The sequence below is a fragment of the Podarcis melisellensis genome (assembly GCF_964234715.1).
Source record: "Podarcis melisellensis genome assembly, chromosome: 2".
In the NCBI taxonomy this organism is placed as follows: domain Eukaryota; kingdom Metazoa; phylum Chordata; class Lepidosauria; order Squamata; family Lacertidae; genus Podarcis; species Podarcis melisellensis.
The window spans coordinates 20,355,616-20,368,263 of NC_138529.1; the positions used below are offsets into that span (position 1 = coordinate 20,355,616).

Sequence of the window (12,648 nt, forward strand, 5' to 3'; positions counted from 1 at the left end):
TGCACCGTCCTGAGCGGGGAGAGGGCAGTACTTAAATGTTTAAAATCATGCAAAATTCAGATGCTCCTCTGGTACTGCCCCGCCCCGCCTCGCGCGCTATGGCGCATGGAAGAGAGTAACTGTTCTTCTGTTTGGTCTCTTTGTCTGGAGGATGCGAGGCGACTTTGGATGCTGAGGAGAGGCGGGGTGTGGGGAGAGATTACCTCATCCTATGCGCCCTGAGCCAATGGCTTTTCTCCTCCCCTGGTTTCTCCAGGCAGATTGGGGGTGTCTCGACCAACCGCAAAAAGCCTTCGCCCGTCCCCATGGTGACGAGGTTGTATATAGGGAGCCGCGTTGCCCTGTGTGCTACAGGTTCTCTTACATCGACCTCCTAAGAGTCGCGCTGTAAGAAAGCAAAAACCCTCCTCGGCTCCCGTTTGATTTCTCGAAGCTCAGCAACCAAGAGGCAGATATGGTAAGCGCCAGCGCCTCTCGGCTGCGGGGGGGGTTTCAGAGGAGGAGGGGGTGGGACAAAGCACAGGCAATCCTGGCAGCATTTCTCCTGGCCCGCCCCAAGCCAATTCTGCTTTCTTCCCCATCTTCTGGGCATGCTTTGTCCCTGCGCCTCTGCGGAGGCTCTTTTTCTTCCATCGGCTGGCTGCTGCTGCTGCCGAGCTGTGGAAATGCAGACAGGCTGCTGGTTCCTCCTTCTCCCTTCCTCTCTGCAAAAAAAGGGGGGGGAAGGACGAGCTGTTTTTCTCCAAGGCGGCAGCAGTACATCTGCGAAGCCTGATGCAATGGCTTCCCCTTAGCTGGGAAAGGCGAGGCAAGGATGGCTTCCTGCCTGCGTAGCGCTGGCTGCGGGCTTGCGTCTCCATCTCCAGCCCTTCCCAGCTGCGGATGCGCATAGGAGGGAGGAGGAGGAGGAGGCAGTGTCAGCGGGGAAGCAGCGGTACCAGCCCCAAGCAAGCCTGTGCCTTAACCCGAATGCAGGGGCGCAAATGGAGCCATCTGCAATTCAAAGCTGCTCTCCTGACTCGGAAGGAAGTGGGGTGGAAGTCGAGGGGGGGTGTTATTTCACAGGATGTAAACCTGATTAGACTTGGGGTTATCAGTGATTATAAAATTAAAACCCCCTTTAAAAAAAAAGAATCCAACAAACAATCAAGGCGTACTAAATGCAGCGGCGTAGCATGGGTTGCAGGCGCTCGGGGTAGGGCACGTGCTGCGCCCCCTGATGGACTGGGCTGCTGGGGTGGGTGGGAGGGCGCGCCTGCCCACTAGACCAACCCGCCTGCCCCCACGCCTCAGCTGCGTTGCGGGGGCACCTGATTGCGCCCCTTCAAAAATGTGGGGCCACGGACCACCACCCGCCCACGCTACGCCTCTGCCAATGTTATGGGGTTGAAGCTTCAGGATTCCACACCCCCCCCCTTGGAAGTAAACGTGTTTCAGTTGCAAACAAAAGCAATAGGTTTCCGTCTGAAACAAAATACTCAGTATGATTGATTTCTGCGCCACTAGCGATTCCGCAAGGGGGCAAAAGTTAGCGCCAGTGCGGCAGTCGTGGGTCCTGGGGGCGGTTTATAGCGAAGCTTTCTTGTCTTCTGCTGCAATCCTGCGCTCTAGGAAGAAATGCTAGAGGCAGGGGAGCTTGCTTCTGAGCAGAGAAGCATGCATAGGCTGGGGGGGGGGGCGGAATCGCCACCAGTTCAAGAGTTGTCAGCTCTGCCGATTTCTTGTGCGCAGAGGGGGTCATCTTGGCAGAAGCCACGCCTTTGCATCGCTCCAAGAGATTCCGCATAAAGAGCAGCATTGTTAAGCGAGGAATCTGCGTTAAGGATGGGGAGCAGCCGGGAAGAGGGGGTGGGGGAGGGCAGGGCTGGGGACCCACCGAGAATCACGTCGGTTGAAGTGGCAGCTCCTTCCCTCTCCCCCCTCCCCCTCCCAGCCCCCAGATTGGTCTGAAGGCAGAAGGCGATGGCTGAGACAGCAGACAAAGAGCGTGGCTCCTCTGGCAGATGTGACCAGAATAATTATTGAGAGACAATCATGCTGGAGGGCGGCTTAACTGCCCTCGTTGCCGTTTCCGAAAAGCACCCTCGCCGTTGTGGTGTTGCAGATAGCTTCCTATACATTTCCTGCTCTGGAACGACTCTTTCGCTGCCCCTGAAACTTTCCCAATATAATAAAAAGATACTGGGACTTTAAAAAAACAACAACATACACATCCTCAATTTTCATGGGAAGAAGAGACAGCAACATGCCCTCCTTGGCAAGAGATAGGAGGTTTGTCTTCTGGTCCAGACACCCCCCCCCCATTGATTTATTTCATTCCCAAGCATGTTCTCAGCCGGGGTCAGAGAAGGGAAAATTGGCAAAACGGTATAATGAGATCATGCTGGAAATAGACTCGGCTGTGTTAATCCATCACAGAAGGCAGGCTCCAGCAGTCAGCGTGGGCGTAGTCAGCAAAAATAATTGACCAGAATGGGTGTACCTAATGCAGAAGAATACCCAGTATTCCTGGACAGGGTGTGGCATTTCTTGGTGTTCCCTATGGGCTAAGGAATAAATCACCTCAAATGACTAAATGTCCCTGACAGCAGTGGAGACAATACCTGGGATTGGGCACATTGTGCTTGCCAAGTGGAGGGAGGAATAGACTGACGATCAACCCAAGGATTCAAAGGACTTGGGTCTTCTGAAAATTCAGGCATTCGCTATGTGCCATGTAAGGTTGAGCATTCTTGGATAATACGTCTCCAAATCTCCATGAGCAACAAAGTTGGATAGTGAATTCACTGGGATTCATAGCATCCAAGGAACAATAGGCTGGGTGTGGCACCCTTGCCTCATTAACAGGCATGCTATTAGAGTATTTAAATGTCACTGGATTCTCTTCAAGGGGATTAAGGTGGCTCTCTCGCACTGTTTTTTAGTTCCCATTTGAACAAGGGTTTTTGAACAATGGGCTAGCACCTGCTGCACAATTTTTGGCTTTTGTATATATAAATAACTTTTATTAAATTTTCTGTTCTACACTTTAAAATACTCATTTAAACATCCTTAAAATATCAGTGACTTCCCTTCTTCTCTTCCCATGGTTCATTTTGCATATCAAAAACCCCTGCATATTTTACAAAAACTAAACCATTCAGTCTTCCATTATTGCATCCATCAAGACTTATTTACACTCTTGAATTTATCTTAATGCTTCCAACGTTTTCAAATGCACACAATTTCCCCCCATGTATTCAATAAACATTTTCCAATCTTCTCTAAGCGTATGTTCTTCTTGTTCTCTTTATCTGTATGTTAAGACTGCAAGCTGCCCATACTCTTGTCAGCTGAAGTTGCAATTCTTCTTTATCACAATTATTGGCTTTGTCATTTGCTGACCTTTGCTTTTCACCTTGTACGCATCTCCCACAAAACTGGTTGCCTGTGTTTCTTCTATCGATGCCCAGTTGACAGGACTGAGGTAGCAATTACAGGTGTAGCTTATGAGCAGAATCCTAAATAGCAGGATTCTTAAAAGAGCACCCAAAAGCAAATCCCAATTAATACATATATGTGCTTCTTTTTTTAAAAAAAGATATTTATTGAAATTTTAAAGGTTATACAGAAAAAGAAAAAAAGCAATAGCAAAAACAAAACACAAACAGAAAAAAATAACAGATATATAAAAAAAATACAAAACTAAAAACTATTTAAAAACAAATAAAGTTTCGTTCCCTTATTTTCTTATAACTTACTTCCCCGACCACCTCATACCTCCCCTTTCTGTATTCCAATTTCTAATTATTAATTCAGCAAATCCTCTCCCTTGATTTTCATTTAATTTTTAACCTTTCTTTTCTTTTTACTTAATCATTACAGCTGAAAACCACTTAATTTCTAAACCAACATCATTCTAACATTCATTAATTTTGCAATATTTCCTAAGATAGTCCTTAAATTTCTTCCAATCTTCTTCGGCCATCTCTCTTCCCTGGTCTCGGATTCTGCCAGTCATTTCTGCCAGTCCCATGTAGTCTATCACCTTCATCTGCCATTCTTCCAAGGTGGGTAGATCTTGTGTCTTCCAATACTTTGCGATGAGTATTCTTGCTGCTGTTGTAGCATACATAAAGAATGTTCTATCCTTCTTTGGCACCAATTGGCCGACCATGCCCAGGAGAAAGGCCTCTGGTTTCTTCAGGAAGGTATATTTAAATACCTTTTTCATTTCATTATATATCATTTCCCAGAAAGCCTTAATCCTTGGGCACGTCCACCATAGGTGAAAGAATGTACCTTCATTTTCTTTGCATTTCCAACATTTATTATCATATATGTGCTTCTTCTTCACCTTTAGCGTGAGTGCATCTCCATCCACGTTGGCCAAGCCGGAGTCCAGATTGGCAATGCCTGCTGGGAGCTCTACTGTCTTGAGCATGGCATCCAGCCTGATGGGCAGATGCCCAGTGACAAGACCATTGGGGGAGGAGACGACTCCTTCAACACTTTCTTCAGTGAGACGGGAGCTGGCAAGCACGTGCCCAGGGCAGTCTTTGTGGACCTGGAACCAACTGTGATTGGTGAGGAAACAAGGCACTTCTAATAGCTTTCCAGTTCTCCTATGTTTGTGTCTACAGGAGGGATGCCAGAGGTCTTAATGTTTCCAATTGCTTCTCTCCGCAGATGAGGTGCGCACTGGCACCTACCGCCAGCTCTTCCACCCCGAGCAGCTCATCACTGGCAAGGAGGATGCTGCCAACAATTATGCCAGGGGCCACTACACCATTGGCAAGGAGATCATTGACCTGGTCCTCGACAGGATACGCAAGCTGGTAAACATGCTTTGTCTAATGGAAGATTTGTGAAGGATAGAAAACGGTGCAACATGATCGCATGTTGCTGTTTTGTTTACGGCCATATAACAAATATCAGTAGTTAAAAGAAGATCAACATTGATATTAGCTACTAGGTTAGTATTGAAAATGCAGATATACATTAATTATTCTAATGTTAGGGATTACAAAGTTAGCTTGACATTGGAGTTACATTGACGATCAAGCTAACCTACTTGAAGAGAATATGTATACCGTAAATCATCCTAATACTTTTATGGGGAAATGGATGTTTCTTGTAATGCTTTTGAACAGGAACTAAACTATTATTATTTTTAAATTCCATTTTGCAAAATTCTAAATATGCTCACTGGCCCAAAAAGCTTGGTGACACAGAATGTCATGAACTAGATTGATACACGTTCATTTTAAGAAGCTACATAAGTAGACAGTCCGTTCTCATCTAAACAGAATGGAGAGAGAAAATAATTTTTTATTTACATTAGCATCAATTTATCCCAACAGGCCGACCAATGCACAGGTCTCCAGGGCTTCCTGGTCTTCCACAGTTTTGGTGGGGGCACCGGTTCTGGGTTCACTTCCTTGCTGATGGAGCGCCTGTCTGTTGACTACGGCAAGAAGTCCAAGCTGGAGTTCTCCATCTACCCAGCTCCCCAAGTCTCCACAGCTGTCGTCGAGCCCTACAACTCCATCTTGACCACCCACACCACCCTGGAGCACTCCGACTGTGCCTTCATGGTAGACAACGAGGCCATCTATGACATTTGCCGCAGGAATCTTGACATTGAGCGCCCCACTTACACCAACCTCAACAGGTTGATAGGTCAGATTGTGTCCTCCATTACAGCCTCCCTGCGATTTGATGGTGCCCTGAATGTAGATCTGACAGAATTCCAGACCAATCTGGTGCCCTATCCCCGAATCCATTTCCCCCTGGCCACCTACGCCCCGGTCATCTCAGCTGAGAAAGCTTACCATGAACAGCTTTCTGTAGCAGAGATCACCAACGCTTGCTTTGAGCCAGCCAACCAGATGGTGAAATGTGACCCACGCCATGGTAAATACATGGCCTGCTGCCTGTTGTACCGTGGGGACGTTGTTCCCAAAGATGTCAACGCTGCTATTGCCACCATCAAGACCAAACGTACCATCCAGTTTGTGGACTGGTGCCCCACTGGTTTCAAAGTTGGCATCAACTACCAGCCCCCCACGGTGGTCCCCGGGGGCGACCTGGCCAAAGTGCAGCGTGCCGTCTGCATGCTGAGCAACACCACAGCCATTGCTGAGGCCTGGGCTCGCCTGGACCACAAGTTTGACCTGATGTATGCCAAGCGTGCCTTTGTCCACTGGTACGTTGGGGAAGGGATGGAGGAAGGCGAGTTCTCAGAGGCCCGGGAGGACATGGCTGCCCTAGAGAAGGATTACGAAGAAGTGGGTGTGGATTCTGTCGAAGGGGAGGGTGAAGAGGAAGGAGAGGAATACTAAAGCAAAATGTCACAATGGTGCTGCTCTTACAGGGAAATTAAAGCTAGTTAACAACATTCAAGTTTTGGTCTGATCAGTTAATTTATGTAGCCGTGTTCAGAAATCTTTGTTTACCCTACAATAACTGATCTGTGCCCTAAAACATGAAGGTTTTTATTACAAGCCCAAGCCATTTAATGTTGTGGGTTTGAGAATAAAAGGCATTCCCTGTCCTAGAAGATTTGTGTCTTTGTCTTTATTCTTAACACATGCAATAATTATTTTTTGAAAAATATATTATATTGGGCATTGATTGGGGGCACATTCCTATCCAGTAGTACCTCGGTTTTCAAATGTAATCCATTCTGGAAGACCATTCGACTTCCGAAATGTTCAAAAACCAAAGCATTTACTTATGGAAAACTCAATACGGAATCCGGGTGGCACATTCGACTTCTGAAAAGTGTTCGAAAACCGAAGCAGTTACTTCTGGGTTTTTGGCATTCTAAAACAGAAACGTTCAACTTCCGAGACTTTTGAAAACCAAGGTGCCACTGTATTTGCGATATACTAGCCCTGGGTGTACTCTACAATTACGCTGGCCTAAAGGCAGCTTTGTCCAATGAATGATGAGCCCGGGAGCAGAGAGGGAGACACCCGCAGTTTGAAACCACCAGAATTGCACACAGGAAAAGCAAACTTGCCTTAGTCCTTGTCACTTCAAACAACACAGCTTTCTAGCTTTGGTTCTTCACTGCCTCACCCCTGCCTGTTTCTGCCACACTTGTATTGAGGGTATCCAACATGGTGCTCACTGCATATATTACCGATTACAATTCCCATAAGCCAGGGTCTCCAGCTGTTTTTGGACTACACATCCCATCATCCCTGACTACAGGCCCTGCTAGCTAGAGATATAATGGGAATTGCAGTGTAACAACAGCTGGAGACCCAAGTTTGCAAAGCCCTGCTGTAAGCCTTGATCATTGGTTATTCTGAGTGGGATCAAACAATAGCTGGCAAGTACTATGTTCGCTGGGACGCGGGTGGCGCTGTGGGTTAAACCACAGAGCCTAGGACTTACTGATCAGAAGGTCAGTGGTTCAAATCCCCACGATGGGGTGAGCTCCCATTGCTCGGTCCCTGCTCCTGCCAACCTAGCAGTTCGAAAGTACGTCAAAGTGCAAGTAGATAAATAGGTACCACTCCAGCAGGAAGGTAAATTGCGTTTCCATGCACTGCTCCGGTTCTCCAGAAGCGGCTTAGTCATGCTGGCCACATGACCCAGAAGCTGTATACCAGCTCCCTCGGCCAATAAAGCCGCAACCCCAGAGTTGGTCACGACTGGACCTAATGGTCAGGGGTCCCTTTACCCTTTACCTTACTATGTTTGCTACCCCTGAATAGCAGCTTCTGCAACTTGGACATACTACAGCAGTATGTAAAGTCAGGGGATCAGAAGAACCCCCATATTCCACCAGCAGCCCATAATTTGAGCACTGCTAGTGAGGGAACGGTCCAAAGTTTTTCTTACAGCCAAAGCTTAGCTTAATTTATTTTATTAAAATGTGTTTAGGATGCCTTTCATCCTACTATCATTCAGGGTGCTCAACCTCAGAAGGCTACCGCAAAGCACTTGCAGTTTATCTCCCGTGTCATCACAGATGCAAACACAGACGATTACTATCTGGGGGTATTTTTACTTTTAAAGGTTATTTGCCTAGCTACCATTCTGGAAAAGGCTCACCCTGGTGTGTAATTCCCATTGAATTCAGTGGGCCTTCCTTCCCACTGGACATGTATGGGATTGTAATGTATTTTGCATTTTAAAACAACAACAAACAAACCCTACCATTTCTGCTCCTCTGACACAGAAGGGAACAAATGTTTTAAATAAATAATGAAAAGGAAGTAAGAAGCAGAGTGAAATTGGAGATGGAGAAAGCTGAGAAGAATGAACATGCCATGAGAGAATAAACTCACATGTGCTGTGAAAATGTCCAGCCCAAAGATCTACACCAAGTCAACAAATAAAAAGAAGAGATGTCAAAAAGAGGAAAACTGTTTTCAGTATACTACTACTACTACTAATAATAATAATAATTTGTTATTGTTATTATTTATACCCCGCCCATTGCACTCTGGGCAGCTCCCAACAGAATATTTAAAACATGATAAAACATCAAACATTAAAAACTTCCCTAAACAGGGCTGTCTTTTATTTCTTTTTCAAAAACAATAATTACAAGAGAGTGTTTTTTTTTAAAGCATGCTATAAGTTAAAGTTAGGGATATTATATGATACTTCCAAATAACAAACTTACCCCCATTAGCTTTGGTGATATGGTTTTATTTGTGGCAGATAAATACTTCATTATTTGCTCTCAGGCGTGTGTAGATTCCTAGCATGTTTTCCAAAAAGTATTGTAAAACGATGCTAGCATAGACTGCTATTGCTACACATTTCAACACATTTATTCACGTAGAGATGGATTTAAATGCAATGCCATACTTAGGAACATATGAAGCTGCCTAACACCAAGTCATATAACCCACACTGGCTGGCAGCAACCTCTCCAGGGTTTCAGACAGGAGGTTTTCCAGCCCTACCTGCAGATTGTGGGACGTGGGTGGTGCTGTGGGTTAAACCACAGAGCCTAGGACTTGCTGATCAGAAGGTCAGCGGTTCGAATCCCCGTGACAGGGTGAGCTTCTGTTGCTTGGTCCCTGCTCCTGCCAACCTAGCAGTTCGAAAGCACGTCAAAATGCAAGTAGATAAATAGGTACCGCTCCAGCAGGAAGGTAAACGGCGTTTCCGTGCGCTGCTCTGGTTCGCCAGAAGTGGCTTAGTTATGCTGGCCACATGACCCAGAAGCTGTACGCCGGCTCCCTCAGCCAATAAAGCAAGATGAGCGCCACAACCCCAGGGTCAGCCACAACTGGACCTAATGGTCAGAGGTCCCTTTACCTTTACCTGCAGGTGGTGGGATTTGAACCTGGGACCTTTAGCATGTAATGCATGTGTTCTGCCCCTAAGCTATGGCCCTTCCCAAACCCACATGTCCCAAGCAGACTGGGATAATGGGGTTGTGCTAAAAATCCTTGAGCTTATGTGGAACGTTTTTAAACAATGATGTGACCATGCTCATTATTGCTATTAACTTTGGTTGATGAAGCGACGTCACTCACTGGAGATGACCATATGACAGTTCTGCCTTTTGCATGGGTAAATACAAATATTACCCCCAAACTAGTATCAAATCACACCATTTTTATTTATTTATTTATTGAGAGGGAGGATTGCTAATTCTTTGTGAACAGATGGGCACAATTTAAATAAATATAATAGTACTGGCCTGTCCTTACAGTGATGTTGCAATGATATATATGAAGTGCTTTGAGCATTCAAGAGAAAAGACAATATAAATGAGTATATTGGGGGATGCCGCCCAATTCTCAGAAGACTTGTGTTTAGCAATATATGGAAACACGGCTGCTGGGACTGCGGTGCTGAATCGGTGGAGACAGCGAACAGGGAAGAAGCTCAGCATGTTGGCGAGAAAGGCTTTTATGTATCTAGCAAGCCATGCTGTAGCATTCATTCAGGAGCAGAGGACTACACGTGTTTAACAAAGGGACTATTGTTACATTACATATACAGTATATGCTCATTTTACAGGACCACATTCTTTCTTTGTTTATATGCATGTATATATCCAAAGCAGCATAGACTTGGCCTCTCAAGTGCCCAAGTCTGTCCTCTTTGGTGCATATCAGTTTACCACACACAATATTTTATTTGGACCCTGATTCAGTGATGTGGAAAGCAACCAAATTAGGCTTGGACCATTGTGGAGGCTGCTTGCTTCACCGCAGATCCAAATCAGAACCTCACTTTGGGTAGGAAGAACCTGAATGTTCTTGTCTTGCCCTTATCTCTTGTTAAGATCTTTGATGGAATGAGAACAGCCTTTAATGTCCTAAGAAACTGGGAGGAAGTGATAGTGCTAGGCAGTAGAGGAGAAAGGTGGGGGTGGTCCGCCCCTTGTGTCATCCCTGATGGGGGTGACATCGCCCTGGGAAGCTCCCTGCCGCTGGCACACACCCCTGGTACACGTGTCCCCACCGGCACACCACTGAGGTGACTAGCCCTGCCCCCGTAGGCTGCTTCGGGTGCTGTGGCAGCTAGCTCCGCCTCTGGTGCTAGGTCTTTGATGATGGACACTGTTTTGAGAAAGTGAAGCATTGGGAGGGGGTAGCTAATGAATAATCTGCACATAGCCAGGTGGGCAAGCCACACAGGCTAGTTATCTATAAATCGGACGGTTTTGGGCAGAGTTTTTAGGACAGACTCGAGCACAGACTGACGGCCATGGGGCTACCTGGGGGAGTCACTTCGCCGCTTCTTGAGGGTTTCCAAGTGGTAGATCAAAGTGCTTGCTTGGTGTGTATATAGTGCTTGCTGCTTAGAATAAAATCTTTATTATTATAAATCTTGTGACGCGGGTAGAGAGTAAATAAGAATCTGTAAGAAAGGATGTTAATTGTGAAAGACGATGTAGGGAAGGAAGGAAGTCCGGGCGCGATAATGTGCACGGTAAATAAGTAGACACAAAAATGTTGAATGTAAGATTATATTCTTTCTTTATTTTTGTTTTGGAAAATCAATAAAAAGCATTAAAAAAAAGAATGAAATCTTTAATCTTCTCACTCACTTGCATTTTGTATTACTTGCGAATCTCATTTCAAAAGAACCACCTTGCATTTGGCCAGACAGAGGTGGGGATGTTTCACAGAGCAGAAAGGCGTCAGATCTGCATTGCGCAGGGGAGTGCAGTGAACAGGGGCAGAGACGCCACATGGTTGCTGGGTGAGAAGACAGGTCTCTTCCATTCTGCCTGCACACACAGACCGTGGAGCCGGCACACAAGGCAAAATATGGCCTTGCAAGGAGGTTTGCCTTGTTTCCCTCCCATCCTTCCTTCCCCGCCCTCCCCGATTTTACAAAAATGTAAATCCAGCTTCATACAATTGACATCCAGTACCCACAGCCGGGAGACCAATCTCTGAAACTTCCCTTCATTCAGTCCCTTCTCCAGCCTTATATAGGGCAGCAGAGGAGCCTTTGCTTGGCAGTCGTGCGTATTTGCATCTTTGCAGCCTTTGCTGCTTCTGCCCAAGGGCAGGAGAGCAGAGCCGGTCCCAGTGTCTCGCGGTCTTCAGCAAACCCCAGAGATATTAATATCGTCGTGGCTGCCGCAGTTTTCCTCTGCAGGATGAAGCTGCAGCCACGCACCGCACCGCTCAGCGTCAGCTCACCCCCGCTCTGCAGTTCTGTCTGATTATTTATGGCATCCGGGACATTCCCCACTCATGCTCTGTATTTGGCTCCCCGTCCTCTTGTTGTTCCAGCGCCCTTTTAATCCCCTTGCACATGGCCGTGTTGTTTTTGCTTTTCCGATCATCTCTATCTAGGACAAAGACTGGGGCTGAGTCTTTCTGATTTTTTTTTCATTAAGGAAGGCTTGTTGACCTGTGATGACGCTATGACAGGTTGGGCTAAGGTCAAGATAAAATCAAAATGCAACTGCCCCGGCCTTCCTTGAATTCCAGGCCTGTCTTATAAATCACTCAGCAGATACAAGGGGGATGGGGGAAGATACTCATATTGTATCTCAGCCAGAAAGCATGCGAGTTATTTGACCACCAAATATGCTGAGAAGCCCCTGCAGCTGTTGCCCATTTGTCTTCCAGACCCACCCACCCAATTCCAGCAGGATAGAGATCATTCTGAAGTCGGTTTTTCGTTTTAACGCCACAAGCAATATTTTGCACCGTGCATTTCAATGCTATTTTAAACAATGCGACGATGGAATTGTCCTAAAGAATATAAGCCCTGGGTTAAAAACAGATACTTACTGGGGAAACTGTGGTTTGGAGAAGGTTTGTTGAAGATATGGCAAAATGCAGCCCCATTTCTCTGCTTCGATTTTCAAACGTGGGGGAGGGAGCTGTGTGCAGCTTTTATGAATGCATGTGTCTGCACACACGATTCGACTGGAGACCTGCAACTGTTGTGTCCCAGACAGACGGCTTAGATAACACATTATAATCCAAAAGCGCCAATGTATCCCTATGGGGACAATAGGATGTGAATAAAAGGGACAGGGGCGCCATTCGAATGGCCTCATGTCCCCCCCCCCGCATTTCCTCCTACAGAATGACCCTTCGATCCTCTACCAAAGCAAAGATTGTTGAAGGATCAGGGCTCTCTTATCTCCCTAGAAGGAGGGGTGGGGGGGAAGGAGGACTGTTTTGTTACATCACACTATGAACAGTTGTTGTT

The 12,648-nt window shown here is 46.3% G+C and overlaps 1 protein-coding gene across 1 annotated transcript; it reads left to right on the forward strand.

Annotated features, from left to right (window-relative positions):
• Nucleotides 1–304: 304 nt before the first annotated feature.
• On the forward strand, nt 305–6,541 carry TUBA1A (tubulin alpha 1a). The gene is made up of 4 exons (XM_081898824.1): nt 305–457; nt 4,343–4,565; nt 4,669–4,817; nt 5,343–6,541. The coding sequence occupies exons 1-4, from the start codon at nt 455–457 to the stop codon at nt 6,321–6,323; spliced, it is 1,356 nt and encodes a 451-aa protein (XP_081754950.1). The 5' UTR covers nt 305–454; the 3' UTR covers nt 6,324–6,541.
• The last annotated feature ends 6,107 nt before the right edge of the window (nt 6,542–12,648 follow it).